This window comes from Neodiprion lecontei, chromosome 5 (genome assembly GCF_021901455.1).
Source record: "Neodiprion lecontei isolate iyNeoLeco1 chromosome 5, iyNeoLeco1.1, whole genome shotgun sequence".
NCBI lineage: Eukaryota > Metazoa > Arthropoda > Insecta > Hymenoptera > Diprionidae > Neodiprion > Neodiprion lecontei.
In genome coordinates, this window is record NC_060264.1 from 27,330,392 (window position 1) to 27,353,368 (window position 22,977).

At 39.2% G+C, this 22,977-nt stretch overlaps 3 protein-coding genes across 7 annotated transcripts in view; 1 reads left to right on the plus strand and 2 right to left on the minus strand.

Annotated features, from left to right (window-relative positions):
* The window catches only part of LOC107226221 (glycogen-binding subunit 76A), a 24,763-nt gene extending 14,183 nt beyond the window's left edge, over positions 1–10,580 (minus strand). The window contains exons 1-3 of one of the 4 annotated variants that reach the window (XR_006904736.1): positions 10,447–10,580; positions 10,011–10,158; positions 8,525–8,868 (exon numbers count right to left, since the gene is read on the minus strand). The gene's annotated coding sequence lies outside the window, so the exon portion shown is untranslated. Of the gene's footprint in view, positions 1–7,645; positions 8,008–8,524; positions 8,869–10,010; positions 10,159–10,446 lie in introns of those variants that run through there. The other 3 variants (XM_046742035.1, XM_046742034.1, XM_015666956.2) reach the window with 3 other exon arrangements.
* Positions 10,156–15,085, plus strand: LOC107226220 (divergent protein kinase domain 1C). 2 transcript variants are annotated; one of them, XM_046742038.1, is made up of 5 exons: positions 10,156–10,577; positions 12,019–12,179; positions 12,822–13,220; positions 13,395–13,764; positions 13,905–15,085. In XM_046742038.1, exons 1-5 carry the CDS (start codon positions 10,428–10,430, stop codon positions 14,133–14,135), a joined length of 1,311 nt encoding a protein of 436 aa, XP_046597994.1. In that variant the 5' UTR covers positions 10,156–10,427; the 3' UTR covers positions 14,136–15,085. The 2 variants fall into 2 exon arrangements, with proteins under 2 accessions (XP_046597994.1, XP_015522439.1); XM_015666953.2 differs by having other exon boundaries at positions 13,476–13,764.
* A 114-nt stretch (positions 15,086–15,199) lies between these two features.
* LOC107226219 (DNA replication factor Cdt1) lies at positions 15,200–20,478 on the minus strand. Its single transcript, XM_015666952.2, has 6 exons — positions 19,476–20,478; positions 18,937–19,189; positions 18,441–18,777; positions 18,071–18,253; positions 17,094–17,344; positions 15,200–16,949 (listed from the first exon to the last, which is right to left on the minus strand). Exons 1-6 carry the CDS (start codon positions 20,309–20,311, stop codon positions 16,581–16,583), a joined length of 2,229 nt encoding a protein of 742 aa, XP_015522438.2. The 5' UTR covers positions 20,312–20,478; the 3' UTR covers positions 15,200–16,580.
* Between the last annotated feature and the right edge of the window lie 2,499 nt (positions 20,479–22,977).

Sequence of the window (22,977 nt, forward strand, 5' to 3'; positions counted from 1 at the left end):
TGTGGTTTACGGAATGACAAGGTCGTTCATTAATTAATTATGTATACGAATTAAGAATTGTTATTTTTCATTTTACTTATATAATAAGCCGGGCTCAGAGGCTTCGGCACAGCAGCAGCAACAGTGCAAGGTGCATTCAATTCTTATCACTGGTTAATTATCGTGTCCAGCTACTTGCAGCAGCGGATATTTAGCGGACTTAATTTGCATAATAATCTTCAAGAGCTGCTTCGCGGTTATATTCATTTCATGTGTACTAGGCTGTATCAAAAAATCGACAATCTTTTTCGTTTCGTCCATGTTTTGAAAAAAGTTAGTAAATGTGATGGTTGAAGCGTTCTTGAAACGAACAATGTGTTGTCGAACGAATGTTGAGTTAAAACAAAACGGAATCAATCGCAAGTAAAAGAGAAGATAGCAAATTCATTTTTCCAAACACATTTCCGACGATCCGGAATAATTTTGAATAAAATTATTCGACGAAAATAGATTATACGGATCAACAAATAGAATATATTGTTTCGTTGCCAATTCTCAGTATAAATGGAATTTCCCAATTTTCACGCTACTTCACAGCTACGAAGCATTGTCTTTATTACAATTGTATAACAGACGTGGTTAATAACGCGCGAGAGACGTCGTTGCTCCCATAAAATTCAATCACGCAACACCATACGTGAGTTATTTGGCTTAAATGTACCCAGTGAGTCGAAATTTCGAACGCGGAATGAACTCTAAACTCTAAAGTGCAGGTTCCAAAGTGTCGTGTTGCCTTTTGCTGGTTTTGGTTATCCTTAACTCTGCTCAACTGTGTAGGTGGATCGTAAAACAAATAGCTAAGAATAATTTCCTGTCAGTTGACCGATGAGACGCGGTACAAACGGGAACTGCGTGATTGTGAGAATGTACTATATATATTCAACTATATTCAACTATGTTCAACAACGCAAACACGCGTTTGCGATACTTAATTTACCACTCGAACCTCGTGCTCTGCAAACTCGCTTGCTCGCTTACACCTTCGACGGCTATTTGTGTCACGTAGTTGACAAGCCGTAAGCCTATTGTATACCATCGTCTGGTTAAGTGATGTTTATAAATTTGGGTCATTGTCAGGTGCAGGGTAGCTGAATAACAACGGCGATGATTGTCATTTCGTTGTTTTATTTTCGCACGTTTTTAACATCCCTTTGAAAAGAAATAGTATTCGAAAATCGGCAGGCTTTTGTCAAAGATGCGAATATTCATTTTTGGAATCCACCCAGAATGATATCGCAACTGATTGTGAGTGTGTGAATAAAATTAAAAAAAAAAAATATGCGTGTATATGACGAGGTGAAAAGTGGTAAGACCTTAGGTTCAAGAAATAGAAATAAAGTTAATAACAATGGTGTTCACATTTTATTCTACATTACGTGAAGATTTCATTGAAATTAAATTGAACTCGATTTACTTCAGTCGATTATAGTGTTATATTTCCGGTAACAAATATCGGCCGAATTTTGGATATTGAAGGAAGGAAAGAGAAAAAAAAAAAAACAAAAACAAGGAGAAACAATGTATCAACGTTAGTGTGAATTTTGCTTACAAACATGGGCTGAAATTTTGTGTCTCTCGGGTGTTATTGTGTACAGTGTTACAGGCTTAGCATTCGAAATCCAGTTTTCTTTGGATGGCATGAAAAATAAAAAAAAAAAGAAATAAAATGTTTTGCTAGAAACGAAACGTATACATACATGTAATAAAAATGGTACGAAAATAAGAGTTTCAAAAATAAAAATGCAGACCCCCCCCCGATCATGCGATGTGGAACGTAATCCATAGGCTTGCACATTTACACACAGTTTATACTTATAGATGTATGGATAATCTATGCTATACAACAATTCTGTAAACAGGTTCGCGAGTGCGTGTGCCAAAACTTGCGGCCGACCCAGCTGGAAATAGTACAGCATTTTTGACAGTGTCGTTAAGTCGTTCTAAATTCGAGTGGTGCTGCACCACGATTCGCCAGCCATCGGAGCAGCATCGGCAGCTGTTGTTACGCCATGGACCAGTCGCAGACTGTAAATCGAATGACATTTGGTTATGCCGAAGAGACGGACGTAAATCTGTGCAACCTTTGTCACTCTGCAGTGATGGATAATTATTTTTTTTATTTCAACGCTAAACGCCTTCGCTACTATTTTTTACACGATTATGTTTTTATTGTTTTTTTTTTTTGTCATCATTAGTTGGAAACGGAATTTCGCGTATCTATCACAAGTTGGCGACACTTGTTCAGCAACTCCGTGAGAAATATCAGGCTGCGTCTAGAAGGAAAGATCTGTTTGATGAGCGATGAATTACTCGAGGCACATTCGCGACAATGGAAAGGCAATTGTTTTACTCAAATCGAGACGAACAACCCATTTTTTAGCTTCACAAGTCGAGTTGAAACCGCAAAAAGGATATTTGTAATATATTTGGTAGGTTAACTGAAGTTGAGATTGTCTCGTTTTATTAACATGGCCGCCGTCCGCTCGCTTGCGGTTTTATGTGTACCGTAATATCGATGCGAACCTTTGGATATTATCAATCGCTATTTCACCTCCGACAAAATGATGGCAAGAATTGCTTAGCTGTAGTTTTACCTTTGATAAATGTCTGAGAACAGTGAATTTAGCATCTTTCGAGTGTGTGTGTAAAAACCTGAACTTGGTGAACGCCTTGAAATCTAAAACTAGTTGAATACTGTTGAAATCGCACCTTGCATATGAAATCTGTGATGTCTCAAAAAAGTCATTTGAAATTTATCCAGCACCACGTGCGGTCGAAATGTACGATAAATGGTTGGCATCGTTTGAAGTAACGTGAAAACTGTCGAAATTTATTGGAATCTTTTAAAAATCATCTAAATCCTTTGAAACCTTGGAAGCATCCCATTAAACAGTATTTCGAAATCGAGTAAAGTTTAGTAAAGTCAGTGAAGAAAATTTGGAAATCCTTCGGATTCCGTAACGCGAGGAAATATGAAACGGCGGTAATAACTCATGGAACCAAACTAGCAGATGTTTATATCTTAGACCGGAAATCCAAAATGGCCGGTGCCTGTGAGAATCGGCAAATGTAGTTACACGTGTATTTGCACGTAAGCATCCCGCATGGCTCGATATAGGTTTGAGGTTCGTATCATCGTTGAGGCAGTTCAGCTAGCAGCCCCATTGCGGGCGGGTAATAAAGTCAATGGTAACCAAGGTGACCTTTCTAACGGGGAACGCCGAACGCTTGACGCACACCAAAGTGCCACACACGTACACACAATACGAAAGTTTGAAGCTCTCGGAGAGGTCAACGGGGTCAACGAGCTTCGGGCTGCCTCGGTTCACCTCGGAAAAGCTGTATAACGCGATGCTGCAAGGAATGCGATCTTTCGTCCGAAGGTCACCTCTGGAACCCACAAATAACAGAACCCTACAATCAGAGTTCGGAACGTTCGTCGTGAGGGCGAATTACTTCAAAGCTTTATCAAAAATTGAGATTCGATGTACGGCGCCAGGCGACAATGCTACAAATCTAATTATAAAAGTCGGTTCCAGCCTGCCTTTTACTTGGTTTCCACGTGATGTCACAAGTCAAATGCCCGAATTCGAATTCGAGGCATTAACCCATAAAACGATCAGCTGATCTCTATTCTCGGCGCCATGTTTCTTCTTTCGTGTCTCACTGCAGCTTCGCAATATTGTACGCAACGATTACTGTAAGTATGAAACATCACCTGAGTTTGCGTAATACCTGAGTGAATAAAAGATATCGAAGTTCTTATCACGGGATCCTATCTCACGATATCGATAAATCCATTTTATTCTATCCCATTTTCAAGGATTTGTCCTAAATCTTTGCTTCGCTTGATTAGTGTTTTAAAAAATGCTGTATATACGTTTTCTTCACTATACGAATTTCTGCAACGATGAAACGAGACAAGTTTGTACAGCTGTCTATTACGATACTGACATCACACATACGCGATGAGTATAAAACTCTCGTTTCTTACAATTATTTCTTTCTGGCTAAAAGTCGAGAAATGCAGATAAATTTTTGCAGCGTAAGCAATTAACACGAGCCGTGCATTAAAAAATTATTGATTGAAGTAATCTAATGAAACATAACTTTCCCCTCAGTAAATTATAAACGAAGGAGAATCAGCTACAATGTAAGGTTGACGATGATAATAGTAATAATAACGATAATGATTATAACCTGGTATAAATATATGATTCGTTCGAGTAGTCAGTCGCTGTTATCGATGGATTTTTTACACCGTGCAACCGCTGCAAAACCTTTCGCCGCCTATTAGACTCAAAGAGAAGAAAGTCAATCTTCGCAATTGCTTATTACACAATGTTACGTTGTAATATGTAGTTTAATTCATTTCCCAAATCACCATTGTACATATGTCGGATTTGAAAGCTTATGAAATTAGAAAAAACAAACCCGAGCAAAGCAAATTCTTCTTTCTGTTTATTCACCCTCTCTCTCTCTTTTCACCACCTTTATTAATCAAATTCTTGAATTCGGAAAAAAAAGTAAATATACCGTATTATTAAATCTAGTCGATCCGCCGTATATTATACAGTAATTTTATACCCTGAGAGAAAATCATATCTACTGAGCATGCATCTGCAAATCTTGAGTAAATTGGATTTCCGATAAGAGTAGTAGTTTTATTTAGAAAAAAACAAACTGCGCAAAGAAAATGAACACCTGAACCTACATTACAAGCATTTGTGCCTGGTGATTGAGGTTGAAAAAATGAACTGAGTCAGGTGATACTGAATATTATTTCATTAATGATCGCAATTATTAGTCGGCAAAGGATTTTCAAGATGGAAATTGAAATACCCTTCGAAGTCTAAATGATGGATCGATGCCGGGTTCTATGAAAATTCAAAAGTTACGCCGCTGTGTGCCAGTATCTGAGAATGTGTGAACTATCTGTTGCGTCAAGCACAGAATAATTTTCATCGTAGAATAGACAAGTTAAATACACCAAAACACCCGCAATACGAATTGATTACAACAATAGTAATAATGATTATAGACCTTTTGATTGTTTTTGACGTTCCGCGTACAAGCGTCGGAATTAGCAGAACCCGCGTAAAAGTTTCGTGCACATGCATAAAAGAATCGTGAGAATTTTTTCATTGTTTAAGAAATTTGTAAATGTAAATTGACGTTGATGTACAGTTAAATATACAGCAAAGACAGGATCGAACGTTCGTTAAACTCTTCAGCGTTTCTGCATCGTTGTTCATAAATATAATACAACGCGTATGAGGCTGAAATTAGTAACGTTATTGTAACGATCTGTGTTTACGAAAAATCGTTATTTCGCACCTTTCAAAATGTATGAAATTCAACAAACCATAATAAACTAAATATACTCATATTTTGCAAAGCCAACTCCTTGAAATTCAGTCTAAAATTGCGCAACGATGATGTTTATCCCCGATATTTCGTTATGGTAACGTTACTAACTTCAGCCTCATCAACGCGTACCAAAATCAATGAATTGAAGTTTCTTTTCAAGAGAGACTAAGAGACACCTAAATTCTCCACTTCACAGTTTTGTCAGAGTATGAGTGTAATTCGTTATTATATAGGTTACTATATATGTGTGTGTGTGTGTGTGCGTGCGTGTATATATAGATGTGTATATATAGATATATATATATACACATATACGCAACCTTCTTGAGTTACAGAAATATTTTTGGCAGAGGAAGGATGCATCATGCAGCAATGCTGCACACAATCGCACGATGTGGAAGATACATAAAAAGTGGGACACAAGCAATTTTGTCCAATATTCGGAAGATCATCGATTCCATTTATAAGTGAATTAATTTTTTCAATTCATTCAAGTACCCTGAAATAAGGGATCAGATAATTTTACAGGATGATAAGAAAGAAGGGAAAATGCGTCGCATATGTAGGATCGATACGGCTGTCAGACGATACGCAATTAGAAATAAACCGCTTTCGCCTAATTGCGAGTACGTACGTAATGAAAGCATCTGTATGCAAATAGATGCTGTTTAGCACATTGACTCGACTTGGATGCGATTTTCTCGTTGTTCTGCCTCCGGCGTCCGCATCACGTAGGCATATTAAAGCTTACGTAATACATTGGGCTCACCTCAACCACGTGAATGAAAAACTTTTTTAGATCAAGACCGAAGAAAATCTGCTTCTCTCCCCATTTCGCTCTCTGCATTTTTCTCTTTCTCGCAGTTTTCAAGGTGACCGACGAGCCGCTCTCACGTGACGTCGAAACGTCGACGAAAACGTCCGCGGAAATCGATTTATCTATCTTTATTTTCGGGGTTTTTCTTATTATTATATTTATTTCCAGTCTCACGAGAATTTCGAAGCCTATGCCGCTCGGTTAAAACTTGTCGCTAAGCGTTATTCTTTTCCGTTTTTGCATAATTATCGTATACAACACATATCACGCGTCCCGTTACACGGAATGTGAAAATTCTGACGGGATTTCGCCGCGCGTCTTCTTATACGCCTGATCAATTAACCCGATTAATTTCATCACTGCTGCGAAATTAATTGGTAGTTTTTTTCGTTTGTGTTGTACGTTTACTCTCCGATATATTCATTTCTCTTTTATTCATCCACAAGTAGATGAGTACTTGATGAAAAATTTTCATAAACAAACTTTTATATACGTAAATTTAAATTTGATGAAAAATTTTAATGAGAAACGTAGTGCCGCATACAGAACAGAATATTGCAGAACCTTAATAAAACGAATTAGATACTATTAAAATTTTCTTCATTATTGCGTCATAACAGTCTAGCCAATTGCACGTCGGAGGTAAACTTAAATTTCAGCTAAATATCATTGCAATTGAATATCCCGCTATAACTTTTGTTAAAACAATTTTTTCTATTCCTTCTTTGATTTCCTTTATCTGTCATTATTTCGCGGTTAAATGTGTCAAGGCAATGTTACGTGTGACGAATTGCAAAGAAAAAAGATGAACAGCGCAACGGTAAGAAGGAAGTGAGAAAAAATGAGGAAAAAAAACGAAACACATCGTCAATAATTGGCACAGCGCCAGCACAATTACGCAGAGTAATCGCGCCTATGTTTAGACATTAAACGACGACGCGCCTGTTTCAAATAACGTATATAACCCGCGGTGTGTGCATAGGTCGCCTGTATCAAATGTCGAGGGGAAAAAGGACGAATGTACACATTGCACTCTCACTGTCACGTATGCCTAAAACATACATGTGCATGTATAAATGTAGTACATTGCACATTGCCATCGCGTCGTACGCGAAAAATTTTTTTCTCCTTCAAACGCGTGTACGTGTATATCATATGATGTGTATAAAAGCGTGTAAGTTACAGAATGATAAGGCGAAAATAAGGTAGACACAAAGAAAGATATCTACAGATACTGCAGGTGGATGCATGTAGAGATTCAGCCGAGATGAGTGTTTACAATTTTTGTGCACGCTCTGGCAATGTTTGCGCATCTCGCGGTACGCGGAATTTGAGTTGAGAAGAACTGGGAAGAAGATCGGAAATTCGATACATTGGTATAAACGCGGCAAAAATAAATTTGACAACATATTCACTCACTGTTTTTGAAATTTGAACTCCGATGTGATTTTCTGCAGCGGTGACAACGAGGATCCGGCGAAATTTGGGATAAACTGCGTTCGAAAATGAGCACTCCTCACTTTGACACTCGGCTGTTTTTTTGCCGGCGAGTTCTGTGACGCCGGGTTATCATATTAGAGCAGCGTGGAGTCGGCACTCGCGAGGACGATCCGCGTCGAGACGAGCGGTGCGCGTTGCTTTGGAAAAATGACGACGGCTCGCCGGCGGTCTGACAAGGGCATCGAAGGTCGCGGGACAGCGCAGCACGCAGGTATCTCACACATGTGTAGGTACCCGCGATTATTCGCATCTGGTTCGCGAACCAACGCTGCAGAAAATAGGACGAAGGCGCCGCGAGGCGGCAGCATGCGACGCTCGGTACCGCCGCTCGTAAAACCGCGTCCCATCGACGTCGGCGAAAGCTTCGCGACGCGCGTCAAAATGCCGTTGCGCAGGCGTAAAACTCGCCGCGCGCCGACCACCGCTTTTTTCGATATTCGAATCAAAACTACTGTGGGTCGGTTGCATCACCGGTACTGTAAGGTCATCGGCATTTTCTTTTATATCTTTCACACGGATGACCCAGAGGTGATTTTTCATCCTGTGAGGCACTTAAGTTGGAACTCTGCACTCTCAAAACTGTTATATCCGAACGCAGATCAAGAACCAACCGTACCATAAGTTTCCTTTTGCAATACTTGTAAGCATTTACAAGTGATTGTCACGGATCAAGTTTTTGGATACATATGTATCTGATGTGAAAATTATTCTTTCGATGAAAAAATGTTAGGCGTGAAGTAACGCTTAACGGTAATTTCAAGTTTATAATATCGAGAGAAACATTGTTTCTTGCACAGAATCAGAAAGGGCTGCTTTTGTAATTTTATTTACACTCTAAACTGATTTACAAAGCTCGTCAGATATTGAATATTGTTTAACGTCAAACAAAATGATGTATAGAGCCACTGACGTATAATTTCACATTTAACCAACTGTTAATAACCGAAAATTTAAGCCATGAAAATCACCTTTACGCGTGTGTACGTATAAATTTTCTAACTATCGACTCAGGGATCTTTGTAACTCATCGTGATTTATCGTCGGTCTTTCCACTGCGACGTAGATTTTTGATGCCATCGTAAGAATAAGTGATGATAAATCTTTATACTCGTCGTCCAGCATCTAGGATCGAGCTATATACCCTGTTGGATAAAGGAAGCGTCGGTTGTATATAAGTACTTACATAAAATCCGATCACTCGTTATTTAAAAATAACACTCGAATTTTTGCGATGTTGGCAATCGCTCGTCTGGTACAAAATTATTCTGCATACCAAAAAAATTAAATGACATTCACTGCCACAATCGCATTTCCAGCTAGAGGCAAATAACACGTGTACATGCTTTTCGAAATTTCAAATCAACAAGCAGATCATTGTAGGTAAATTATCCAAATATCAAGGCACAGAAAACTTCGTGCAAGCGGTGAAATTCTTATTTCATTCTTTTGAGCTAATGCGAAGTAAAAACAGTGACAAAAATCAACTTTTATAACTGAATACGAGTCCTTTCGAGTGATACATTTTCAGTCACAAGATGGCGTCTTCGTTTCCGAACACTGTATTGAAAGGAGTAGATTGACTGTACAGGTAAAACGGCCCTGTCCCGTTATAGAGATACAATGTATGTAACAAGTTTAACCATGCGTAGAGCTGCAGCAGACGCACCCAGATAACGAGGTTATTTGTGAACGGGGCACGCGCCTCGGCATGTACGTCATAAAGTTATGCGCGTCACCCGCGGCTCCTAGTCATTTAAACCGTGAGGCCAGAGCAAAGACCTGCAAATGTTAGCAAATTCGCGGAATAATCATGACGACAGCTACCGTGACTTCGCGTTAGCCTGTTGAAATACGTAAAAATGCGGAATAACGACGTCTAGGATGAAAATACACTTTGAAACCTATCCAATTTTCTTCCCACCTGACTTGTTAAATTTGGTATCCGATACAGAATTACTTCAACGTTTCAAAGATTTCAAATTATCACCTGCACTTCACCTTGTTCTGTAACGAATATAAATTGAATTGATCGCGCCTGATTGTAAATTGTCAGTTAAGCAAATACTTTCACAAATATATCTATCATCAAATTTTTATTGCATTGAGTTAGTTTACATCGGACAATCATATTGTAAATCATGAACACGAAAAACACCCTTTCACTAATTGGCAGCTATGCTAGTTTGAAAAAATGGAAGATCGATAGTCTCGCACCCTGCATTACCGACAGTAATTTGATTTTCAGGCAGGTCAGTGTAGCCCTACAGTAGGCAGCCGTACATACCTGAAAGTGCTTTCGGCTGCAGCCATAGGCGGATACAGACGTTCAATACGAACACTGGCGGCTCCATCTGCCGCGTTGTCCAATATTTTAGATGGCTTGTTACGTACTGTGATTAATCCATGAGAGGCGCTCGCAGCAAGTGCGGCAGCTGGAGGAAAAAATCAAGCTGCAGATGTATGCTAACATTCTTCGAGTAAGCTGCGTGAAAACATTTTGAAACTAGTAACAATGGGGAGGATGAGCAAAGGTCGGAATTACCATGCGGTGAATTCCCGGTAAGAAAATCAGAGCGGCTGATGATCCTCGAAGATGTTGGAGCATGTTTTATGATACAAGAAGAAGGAGTTAACAGCTCAATTGGCAACGGTGGAGAATTATCAAAGAATAGAAGAAGACACACAAACAGTTACAACGAAGATGAACATCAAACGGTTACCTGGCTTCATAATCCACTACAAACTCGTTTCTGTAGCAGCATTTCTCGTCCTGGCATCCATCGTCTATTTGCTTATCCACTGGGGGATAATGTGCACGAATTTAGAGGCCTGGAGGCACGTATCCAAAGTCGTGAGTATATTTAATATTAATATAATATTATATAATTTTAAATACGGCACTTATGCATACTTCACTATAAGTATAATATATGATATACGCCACCCCCGATACACTTTGCAGCGATGCGCAACGCGTGCGGCAAGTGTGTAGACTTTATCAGCTGAGACGGTCACGTGATGACTGCACTAGTCTTCAAGAAACGCGCAAGCGCTCTTCCTTTTTTACTGCATTCATCTGCGCGGCCACGACGGCTACTCATTGTTGTTATTGCCATTGCTACAACCTTAATTAATAGCCTGCAGACACCTGTTCTACTCGTTAATTCGTTGAATTTTTATTAACTCAAACAGTAACCACACTTGACCTTACACTGTATATTTTCGTTCACAGACTAAAATATCCTCAAGGACCTATCTCTGATTATATTCGGTACATTGACTGCTCGTGTTCAGTGGAAAAAAAACTGTTGAGGAACGTTACACGTTTTTCGCGAAATTTGAATTAATCCTAGTTCGTTTGAAATACGCGCGGGTTGATCATTGGTATGATGTCAGAAAACTTGCAGCCAATCGTATAAGCCATGACAAAACTACGCGGTACTTTTGAAGGAATTTATTGTTCGGGTAAAATATAAGAATAATTTAGTCCGGTGTCCAATAATTCTACTTGACTGAATTAACTGTCGTTTATTTTTTGTACTTGCATGCTTCAAAAGGAAATAGTTATTCGTTGCATTGAAAACTCGCATCTTTTGAAATGTTAAAAATGTTTAAATTTAAAACCCGTCGCATAAAAACTTCAAAGTACGAAAGTATTCGCGCAGAATATCAACAGCTCCAATGTAACTCGATATTATCGCGTGCAGCGCGGGTGTGATTTCACACTTAGATAACAGATATGCTATATGATGTATGCTTATGCGAAATTTATGAATAATTAAAGTATACAAGAATTTTTTCCATCTAGGAAATTCGGTTCCGAAATCGTATAATAAGCTTGTTTATTTGTAGATCCGAAAACAACAATCTCTGCGTCAAATACATTTTTCTAAGTAATAATTGTAGCGCCGTAGCGCGTGAAAACTTCGAACACAAAAATTGAAAGTCATAGAAACGGGAGAGCTGGTTTTTTGATTAGGTCGTTTGTAATATCAATTTTTGAAACGATCGAAGACACTGGTCTGCGAAAAATATTTTTCCACGATTACTGCAGCTTGTATAGTATTAAAAACCTTCTTGCGTAAGTTTATTTTTAGTCGAGTATAAAATTATTCGATTAGACCAACGTTTTCCTCCCTCTTTCAAAATGCTAATGGGACTGAATTATCATTCATTTCTGCATGACTGGAAATACGATAATTCTTGATAATACATTGTAACATAAAAATCACAGTTGAGTATATTGCATCGCGAATTGATCGAGCTAACAGGATGTTATGAAAAATTTTCAGTGTTCCTTACACAGCTCTGGGACTGCGGCAGGAATATTGTGTGGTCCCCTATGTTCTGAGAAAAGAATTCACTCTCTGGCCTGCGAGACGCTGCACGCTGGAAAGGAAGCCGTTTTCTCCGCGCATTGGGAAACTACAAGGCTGGTCTTTAAGGCTTCCAGGTAAAGAGCTAAGTTTCATACATCATTCTGATTCTGCAGATTTACGGCAAAGCTCAATATTTTAAGATGAGAAACAAAAGTAATATTTGCTGAACTTTTTCCTGTTCAACGTTTTGAGCAATTTACTTCAATGAAAAGCAACACTATATTAAATGGAAAAAGGTACTGGAGTTAATAAATTTCATCATCTGGCATAGTGTTCGTCAGTTTCGACACGAAAGAATCCAAGAGAAAGAATCCGAGGTGGAAGTTCACCCCATATACTTTTCTGGATGTACTCTACTGAAAATGTTCGTGTGTTAAATCATAAAATGATTTGAAAGAATGCAGCATGTAATTTATAACATGATTTATCTTGTAAATTCGATAAAATATCTAAAAAATATATACGAATAAACTACATCAAAAATCATACCGTCAACCATACAGACCTAACTAACTAATAGAAATATTTTCAGTACGGTAGTCGTTTAATAGTTCGGATTCCATCGCAGTGACTGGCGAAATACGAGCTTTTTTTCGTTTTCGTCGCAAATTAATTTCTCTTGTATATGAAGGTAATTTTTATACAACATTTATATGTTTTCGTCGTGCCAGAAATCAACACTGAAAAAAAAATCACGGGTCTTGAATTTGCCACAGAATACAGTCGAATCCCGATCAATCGGAGTCCCTTTTCTGGACGGACACCGCTGGTATCAAGCATTTCCCTTCCGAGGAAGAGTTCGGGGACATGATTAGAGACCTGATAACAAACAATCTGAATCTGACGATCACCGGCGAGCAGCTGAAGCGTTTGAGCCGTTTGCGGCGACACCACGTCGAGACGAACCCGACACGACGCAATCTGGAGATGGAGAATGTCTGGCCGCTCCTTCAGGAGAACGAGTACATCCTATCGATCCTCTACGAGGACAGGGACGTATTTCCGCAACTGATCGGAACCTGCGGTACCTTTTTCGCAGTCGAATACGTCAAGCCCATCCAAACGCCGACCGGAGTTCTTGCCCTCTCGGACTCGAAACCAGAATGGGCAAAGAGGTTCATCTTGAATTTTTTTTACCTAAAATTAATTAAGGGGATACGTTTGAGTAGGCGGCTGAAAGTATTTAAATCGATGCTCGATCAACATACGCTTGAATAACACAAACCCAAATCAAATTGGAAATTGGTTTTTGAATGAAAACGTTCTCAAAATTCGGTTCACTATTCCAGTCGTCTACTGGTACACCGTGAAACCTTCTCAGATAGATGCTGCAAAATCGTAACTCGTTGCGACTTCTCCCGTTGTCGAAGGTTGAAGCTGGCCGTGATGATCCTCGACCTCCTCGAGGAATTCGACTCGAATTTCGTAGAGCCTTTTCACCTCTGCGACGTGAAGATCAATCACTTCGGACTGCCTCCCGGGGGTCAAAGATTGAAGTTCCTCGACTTGGACGCGGTATTTTCCAAAACGGCACTTACCCGCCTCTTGGCTGACGGACGATCCTGCGAGAAACACGAGGACTGTGACTTCTTTGATTGCAGATCGTTTTGCTCTTCGAAACAGAAGTGCGAGTCTCCGGTAGTGAACAACAACCTTCAGGTACTTAGGCACCGAAGCTTTCTGACGATTTCACAATTTTTCAAAAAGGCCCCTTGCATTCGAATCTACGTCGATATCAAACTAGATTATGTAACGACTAATCCGACGAATCAGTTACAATTGCAAAATTTTCTTTCTAGATAATATGCGAGAAAATCTTTCTCGGCTGGACCTTGTCCGGGACGATAATAATCCCCGGCCTGTTAATGTCTCAACACACAACAAGCACTTTGGCGGTGATGTTGAGGCAATGTGCAAATCCAGCCGGTGATGTGACAAATTTACCGAGGGCTGCTGTACCGGATAGTTTGAAATCAAGATTGTACAACATGTTGAGCGAAATGGAGCAGCAGTTCAGCACTCCGGAGTGATGAAATCGTCCTGGGTCTTTTAAACATGATTTGAACATTTGGTGATGGACAATGATGTCGCTATCAACGAGAAGACTCGCAGTGATTAACAGTAACGTGTCAGATGGCAGAAAAAAATCATGTGCGTCAAACGCGCATGTTCAAATGACACGGATTTTTTATCATATACGTGCAATGTGCATAGATTCACATATTTTCATCATTTTTTAAAAGAATCTCTTGAAAGTAAGCAATGACCCGCATTATCGATAGCAAGTTAATAGATATTATGCTTCTCTTCTCGATAACTTTGTAGTTCCTACACAAATTAATAGTCTTGTTACATACTAAATGTAGTCACGAAACCAAAGAGTCTCTAGGAAATTGAAATGTTGACTACTTATTAGATATTGACATTGCCTAGACGTTACAGGGAATAAAGTTTATAATTATGCTTATTCTTGGTTACGATTAAGCAGGAAGAAACTATGTAATATTCGTCTTCCTTAGAATTATATTTTATCACGGGTATTATTGCCTGAAATTTCCATTAGCTTGGTGCACGCGACGGACGAAAAAAAGCAATACGTGCAGGGTCCTCCATTCCACATAACGCGTGCCTATTTCGTTACTCCATGATTCGATTTTCTGCAATTTATTGAGACGTGACAGTTTTCTCCAAAATACAAATAATGTATATATCTAAATATAGGTACACGTTTATAGTTTACGAAATATTTTTCTCGGAAAGAGAGAAAAACTAACGGATCTGTACATTGTGTGTGAAATCAGAAAACATACCAATAATATGGTTCGATAGCTAAAAAAAAATGTCACGTTGATGCCTAATCACCTGATTTCAAAGAATACAAAAAGCAATTTATATGCATGTACTTACGACTACAATAGAAATAGATTTGTGTAACGTTATTAACCAGCATTCAAAAATATTAAACATTATCAGCATTTCATTTCGTAGTATTATTATCGCTTACATAATCCTATAATATAAACTCGAGGAGATGATGGAAAAAAATCCACAAGTTTCGATGTCCGACTCGGTCGTAGAAAAATGTTCCAAAGCTGCGTAAAGGATATTTTATTTGTGCAGACAAAAACTCACAATCAGTCGATGCCCAAGATATAATTGCTTCAATAATGGTATATGTATAAATATTTAGCTATAACTAAGCTCGATTAACATACGTCCAGAAAATTTCTAAAACTTATTTGTGCAAGTCCTTCCGTGTAGTCATGTTATCATAATCAATTGAATTTGGACGATGCAAAGAATTTCAAGTAAAGACAAATTCGTACATCATTTAACGTTGTAAATACGAATACTATTGCTTATTATATAAGTAGTATATAGTTTATAGGAAGACGCTTCTTCTAACGCGACGTACAATACCGAAAAATAATCTTTATGTGGTGAAATCTATATCTAATTTTTGAAGTTTTATTTTGTTCAGTTATCTTATTACTGGATTGCATTTCAACCCTCGAAATTAATAATTCTGAATTTGGATAACAGCTGTCTTTAATTTCCAATTTTTTAGTGAAGAGATCTAATATTAAACATAGGTACAACATACAAGTTATTCGAGTTATCAATGCCACAGCCGAAGTAATTCTGACCTCAGGTATAATTCCGCCTTTTAACTTAGTATAAAATTAAATTATAAAATGTGAAGATCGACAAATTTGACATGTGTCTAGAAATATCAAATAATGAATATGACAAATATACCATTCTTCTTCTTTGCAAATAATACGACAAAGTAAAATGTGTGTAAACGATATACGAAAACATTCAATACTAATCCTTATTTTAAAATATTGCTTCCATCGGCATAATTATTCAGATACTCAAATGGATTGTAACTCAATGACAGAACAAAAAATTTATCACTGACAATCATATATCATAAACGAAAAGTAAATATATGGAATGTAAACTGATATCATCAGTCGCATGAGGAAGAAGAAATAGTGAATAGTAGATCGTGACTGCTTATTTAGATGGAGAAGAGATGATCTGTACTCTGACATGGATTAATAAAATATCACCTCAAAATTGACAAACATCATACAAGCGATAAGGTAAGAATTCGTATATTGCCAATGATGAGAGAATATTTAACAAATCTGAGGTTTTTCAAAAGCGAATCTATTGCGCTTGAACACGGTCAAAAGAAAACGGTATGAAACGCGGACTCAAAAAGGAAAGTGAAAGGTTTTCTTAAAATTAAATCTAAACCTAACTTTTGCGTGTTGATCGCAAAACCCGCATCAAAAAATCTTTTCCACAAGTCTTCAAGTCTTTGAATCGATTTGGTATCATAAATGAGCTTTTACATTCTTCACATGGCACAGCTGAAGCTGTTGTACACTGAATAATGGGTATATTCAAATTGCCTATTCAAGTCGATTAAATTTCTATTACAATAGCAATGCTTACCACTGTTAAGAAGCGTTCACTTTATTATTGGCCATTATTTCAAATCTTCTAACAACTTTGTTGACGTCGATATCTCTGGTCAATTTCAAGTAATTAGTTTTTTGCACCTTCTGAATACTCGCCCAAACAGGAAGCAACTTGCACATCAGTTTGATAAGATCCTCCAGCTCATTGGGGGTCAATTTTGCCCGGTAAGAATTATCGAGCTTTTTAATAACGAATTCCATAGGTAAGACACCCTTCTTTTCCGCGACAAAAATATTTCGCAGAATTCTGGACAGCTCTGGCAACCGCGAATACTGAGTTGCCTCTTTGTCTGAGTCCGACGTTCTCGTCATTGATTCCAATGCCTTCGCTGCCTGCTTCGCGCGAACCTGTGTTACACACGAGATAAATAATTTTTAAATGAGCTTGTAAAACCAGAATTATCACTTAAACAAACACAATCAATATATATTTTTCAGTTTTTATGGTAATTCGATTAGTTAAATGTTTTTCCTTCGCAAAACTTGACATACCTTTTCAAGAAGCGCTTTTGGAATACCCTTGAAAGCTGTGCTAAGGTAACTGTTATGTGTAGGAGTAGCAGGTGGTGTATCAACAATAGAAATGTTAACTTTTCTCATTTCTTGATCATTAATCTGAGTTGATACATCGACAGTCAAGGTTGAGCTGGGTGAACCGGATCTTGATGTCATTTTAGCTTCTGCCAACCTCTGCAAAGCCTTTTCCATACGCGTGTTGCAGTTGAACATGTCCTTGGCTTTCTCTGTAAAAATACAAGCCCCCTTTTAGTTATTATAAAATATTGAAATAATTAAACCTGGTAAAAGCGTCCACTTTAATCCAGCCAATTGCTAAACTTCTCCGTTCCAAGTTACTAGCTTACTGATTCTTTCCAATGTCTGGTGTCTCGGTAGATGAAACTTGAAGCCGTCTATAAGGGGTGGAATTTTAGCATATGCTTTAAGCATCATATCAGATAATTTACGCTTAACGAACAAGTTATTGAACGATTGAATGAGTAGTGCCGAAAGTTCTGGATAATAATTGGCAGCTGTAAGCAGCGTGCCTAATGCATTTATTGATATAACGATTCTATCTTTATTCGATAATTGCATCATATAAAGGTATCTGCTGATGCAAGTGATCTAGATTGAAATATTGCAAAATTAAGGTCAAACATTAAACACAATTTTTAACGCTAATTGTGTCACAGGTCTCTTGTCTAGATTTACAATAAATTACTCAATGTTAAATTGTGTCAACATTTATGCTGATAGTCAGCAATTGTGCAACTGATTGAGGAAAAAAAATAAGACTGCAAGTTGGAATTACATGTTATTATGCAACTTAAAGGAATCTTTGCAATTACTTAATGCCTTTGAAAAGTTCGGAAAATACTAACAAATACGTTGTAACCAATAATCACTATCACAACTCGTTAGAATTCAATAGATATGATAGAAGTATTTGTGATTTTTTGTGAACTTACGAAGTACGTCTTTCGCAGTTGTAAATTTTTCAATGTTAGGAGGTTGCGGCAGTTCAGCTTTTTCGATAGTAGCGCAACTTTCCACATCAAATTCCGGATGCCATCTGGTCAACTTCTCCTTCGGAATAACCATTGGAGGCTTCAATGATAGAAGATATTTCTCATGACAATCCTTGACCAGATCTGTAAAAAAAGAACCAAGCTGTTAAGGATGAAGAGCATAAAACATAACAGAACGTGGATCAAAACCTCGATGCACAAGAAGTAATTCTACATAATTCGTGAACACAAGTAGATACAGATTAATTAAATTTTGGAAGAATTTTCTTTTTTGCATGAATAAGTTTCTTATACGGAATTTGATTTTCACCTAAAAGCGTATTGTAGAAGATTCTTCGACGTTGCAATAAGACCGTTGGACACATGCTCATTTCCGAGGCAGACTTGAGAACATTGTCAGCATCTGGTGTGTTTCTCCCAATCTTTGGCTCAACCATAGGCGTTATAACAAGTTCGTACTTATCCTGCTTGGAGGAAGAACCAAAGTTATGTAACTTCTCCTGATTAAACACAAAGGCATTTGGATACACTGTTTTAATCTGTGCCAAATGATCCATTGTAAAATTGCGCCTCAGTAATTCCTGTACTGCTGGTTTCAGCTTCTTGAATGTTATAACTTCTTTTCGATTGAACAGCAATGAAACAACCTGTAAAATAGTATGTCTCTTTCATAACCATAAAATTCTAAGGTCCAGTCATGCTGGTATTAAAATTTCCAGAAAGCATGAAATTTCACTAGAAAAGCAATTGAAAGCGAAACTGGAAATAATTAGTACCCAAAGATTTGATTTGAATAGGTTACGTACAGTATCAACACATCTAAAGGCTTCGGCCAAAAGGCGATAATTGTAAGGTAGCAACAAAGTCGGTGTTCCAGATTCAACCAAGGATTGATATTTTTGATAGGCAGCTTGCTTAGTGGGACTTTTACTAGGACTGCCTGAACTCTCTTTTGGAGCAAACAGTAGCCGCTTTTGAGGGCTAGCATTCTTTGGCAGCTCAACGTTCTTTGTTGGGGTTAAGACGTTCTTCTTTGGAGACATCATCGCTTTCTGCGGACTTTAAACAAAAGAAATTAAAATAACTTTTCATCAGTAAACTGATATTTTCTTAAAACATGGAAGGAGCTTTTCATCATGTCACCTTGCCTCATGGACACTCATTTCTTTTTGTACAGCCTTTGTCAATAGCATAGAAAACTCTATTTATCTTATCGTAATGGTATGAAAATTAAAAAAAAAAAACTAACCAATCTACAGGTGAGAGCAAAGCGCAACTGGGTGATTTTATAAGGAAGGGGTTAACGGCACTGAAGAAAGTAACAAAAATATGGAATTTGATATACCTAACAGGAACCTCCACTTCAATATTTTCAAACTTCCGGATTTGAGGTTTTTTAGCCTGAATCTCGCCAAGCTTCGCAGCACACTTGTTGATCTTAGCAATTGAAGCTTTGAGCTCTGCAAGTCTGGACGACCGGTTAATTCGGTTTTTTATTTCTCCAAGGCTGAGATCCTTCTGGGCTAAGGCGTCCATTGTGGATAATTTTTTAGGCGTCACAGAACCAGCAGCTGGTTGTTCTTCGGCTGTCTCGTAGGCCTTGGTGTTGGTGACCTTCTGTATAGCGCAGTGCTGAGGAACTTTCTGAGGCGTCGACGGTCGCTTTTTGGTCGGACTTAGAAGGCCCTTCTTCTCGAAAATAACGTTGCTCTTTTGTTTGGCTTCACCTTCGTCTTTGCTCAGTTTCAAAAAGGTGTCGCGGATGTCCGGCTGGCCTTCCTGGGTTGCGGTTTTTTTCATACGAGCACCGCTGCGGCTGCGTGAACTGGATTTCGGGCTCTTAGGGCTCCCAGCCTTCACCGCATCAAACTGAATGTTTCGTACGACGCGATTGGGACGAACAACGCTACTGCGGATCTCGCAGCCTTCGATCTGCTTGGAGTCCACGTTCGCGAAGATGATCTTCGGACTCATTTTGGGGTTAGTATCGTCCCCCTGAATGGCCGGAGAGGCTAATGAGTCGAGGTTTTTTGTCTCATCGACATTACGATCGTTCAGATTGCTTGCCACGTTCACAGCTTGATCATCGTCCAGGATGAGGACTTTGGTCCTGCTCCTAACGTCTTCGGCAGCTGTCCGTTTTCGGGTGTTGAAATAAGCGTCAACGTACTGTTGCGACATTTTTAACCGATTTTAACAGTTCTTGGCGTTAAGATTATCTGGCAGGCGCCAATTTTCTGGCTGTCTCGAATGGAATACTTTTTTTGTCTAATGAACAACGCTGCTAGTCTCGCGTACTTGGATCGGTCGCCGATGTCTCACTCCATCGTTTACTCCCGCGTCTTTACCCGCTTTTGGCGCGTAAATATACGGCAACTATAGATGGGGCAACACTCGAATGAAGGACAGAAGTTCAAGTTTCCTCCGCAATAAGCGCAATCGTATTTCCGGTGAAACTGGTTTGACTAAAAGATTACAGAAAATCTTGGTAGATTTGTGTTCATGAGGATAAACCTATTGAATAAACTCGGAGTATCTATACATAGTAAAACAAAGTTAAGAGGCCCACGTCGAAACTCAGAGTCGCAAGACCTGTATGTAAGATCGTGGTATGACCCTTACTCGACTAATTGGACCCTCAGGAACTCAGAAAACGCAGCGAAAAGAGCGTGGGACCAACAGGAGAGAAACGGCAACCGAAAAAGCACCTGCTGAAAAATGTCGAAAACACAGGATCTCATGTTTTGGCTCTAACTTTTGATGCGTTGATCGCAGCGTATTGGCACTGCGCCCAATCGATTTCTCTCGTAAAACTACGTCAGAATAGTGCATCGAAGAATTTATTCCAGCACTTATCGGAATCGCCAAAATTTTCGCCAAAAATACAAAGGTGTTAGCCTTACTTTTTTTTCATTTTTCGACCAAAAAATGTTTGGTCTCAGATTCGATTTGTATGACCCGTTTCTGACTAATTGGACCTCCAGGAACCCAGAAAACGCAGCAAAAAAAGCGTAGGATCGACAGGAAAGAAATTAGGAGGAAAACTGCACCTGCTGAAAAATGCCGAAAATACAGGTTCTCGTTTTTTAGCTCTAACTTTTGATGCGTTGATCGCAGCGTATTGCGACTACGCCCAATCGATTTGTCCCGCAAAATTACGTCGGAATAGTGCCGGAGAGAATTTATTTCAGCACTTTTCAAAATCGTCAAAATTTTCGCCAAAAATACAAAGGGGTTAGCCTTACTTTTTTTTCATTTTCCGACCAAAAATTTTTGGTCTCAGATTCGATTTGTATGACCCTTTCCTGACTAATTGGACCTCCAGGGACCCAGAAAACGCAGCGAAATGAGCGTAGGATCGACAGGAGAGAACCTAGGACGAAGACCGCACCTGCTGAAAAATGCCGAAAATACGGGATCTTGTTTTTTGGCTCCAGCTTTTGATGCGTTCATTGCAGCGTATTGGAACTGCGCCCAATCGATTTCTCTCGCAAAATTACGTCGGAATAGTGCCGGAGAGAATTTAGTCCAGCACTTTTCAAAATCGTCAAAATTTTCGCCAAAAATACAAAGGGGTTAGCCTTACTTTTTTTCATTTTCCGATCAAAAATTTTTGGTCTCAGATTCGATTTGTATGACCCTTTCCTGACTAATTGGACCTCCAGGAACCCAGAAAACGCAGCGAAATGAGCGTAGGATCAACAGAAGAGAACCTGGGAAGGAAACTGCACCTGCTGAAAGATGCCGAAAATACAGGTTCTCGTTTTTTGGCTATAACTTTTGATGCGTTGATCGCAGCGTACTGCGACTGCGCCCAATCGATTTCTCCCGCAAATCTACGTCGGAATAGTGCCAGAAATAATTTATTTAAACACTTTCCAAAATCGCCTAAATTTTCGCCAAAAATACAAAGGGGTTAGCAAAAGGGGTTGAACAAAAGGATAGAGATTGGGGATAGGGTTGACTCGGATTATCACCCGGTAATAGTGTGAATGAGGGGGGCAGTGACTAGGACAAGGAAGGGAAAAAGAGTAGGGGGAATTAGTAGAGGAGACTGGACAGAGGAGGGTAGGATGAGGTTTAGAACAGAAGTCCTATGGGAGGGGATAGGAGAAGCGGATGTAGGCAAAGAGATAGAGAAAAGAATAAGGGAGTTTAGACGAGCCTTAGATGTAGGAGGGAGGGGGAGGGAAGCGAAAAAGGGATGGTGGGATGAGGAATGTAGGCGAAAAAAAGTGGAAGTTAGGCAGAGTCTAAGGAAATGGAGAAAGGGGGAGGGGGAAGGGGACACGTATAGAAAGGAAAGAAGGGAATATAATAGGCTATGCGAGGAGAGGAAAAAGAAAGAAAATGAGGGTTTCATAAAAGAAGCAGCGGAAGCAAAGACAGAAAGCAAGGTAACAGAAGGCGGGGGGACGGTAAATAGGAAGGGGGACGGGGAAGGGGAGCTGCAGAGGGAAGAGATTAAAAAGGTGATAGGAAAGCTGAGGGATGGAAAGGCACCAGGGGGGGATGGAATAGTTAGCGAGGTATGGAGGTATGGGGGGGGGAAGAAATGGAGCAGTGGATATGGAAAACATGTAACAGAGTTTGGATGGGGGAGGGCTGGCCAGAGGATTGGAGAGAGGGATTGATAGCGCCGATAGTAAAGAAGGGGGAGGGGAAAAGGGTAGAAGAGTATAGGGGGGTGACGTTGATGCCAACTCTGTATAAGGTGTAGGCGATGGCATTAGCGGATAGGTTAGAAAGAGAGGTAGAGGAGGAGGGGTTGATACCGCAAAATCAAACGAGATTCAGAAAAGGCATGGGTACAATTGACAATGTATATGTACTTAATTATTTAATCA

Excerpts from the sequence above, each read along its gene's own strand:
- LOC107226220 (XM_046742038.1), top strand. The coding sequence starts at position 10,428 with ATGAACATCAAACGGTTACCTGGCTTCATAATCCACTACAAACTCGTT. Across the intron at positions 12,180-12,821 it reads CTGGTCTTTAAGGCTTCCAG|AATACAGTCGAATCCCGATC; the intron begins GTAAAGAGCTAA and ends AATTTGCCACAG. Across the intron at positions 13,221-13,394 it reads AAACCAGAATGGGCAAAGAG|TCGTCTACTGGTACACCGTG; the intron begins GTTCATCTTGAA and ends TCACTATTCCAG.
- LOC107226219 (XM_015666952.2), bottom strand. The coding sequence starts at position 20,311 with ATGTCGCAACAGTACGTTGACGCTTATTTCAACACCCGAAAACGGACA. Across the intron at positions 17,345-18,070 it reads AACTGCGAAAGACGTACTTC|AGAAAGCCAAGGACATGTTC; the intron begins GTAAGTTCACAA and ends GTATTTTTACAG. Across the intron at positions 16,950-17,093 it reads CAAAAGCGCTTCTTGAAAAG|GTTCGCGCGAAGCAGGCAGC; the intron begins GTATGTCAAGTT and ends TGTGTAACACAG.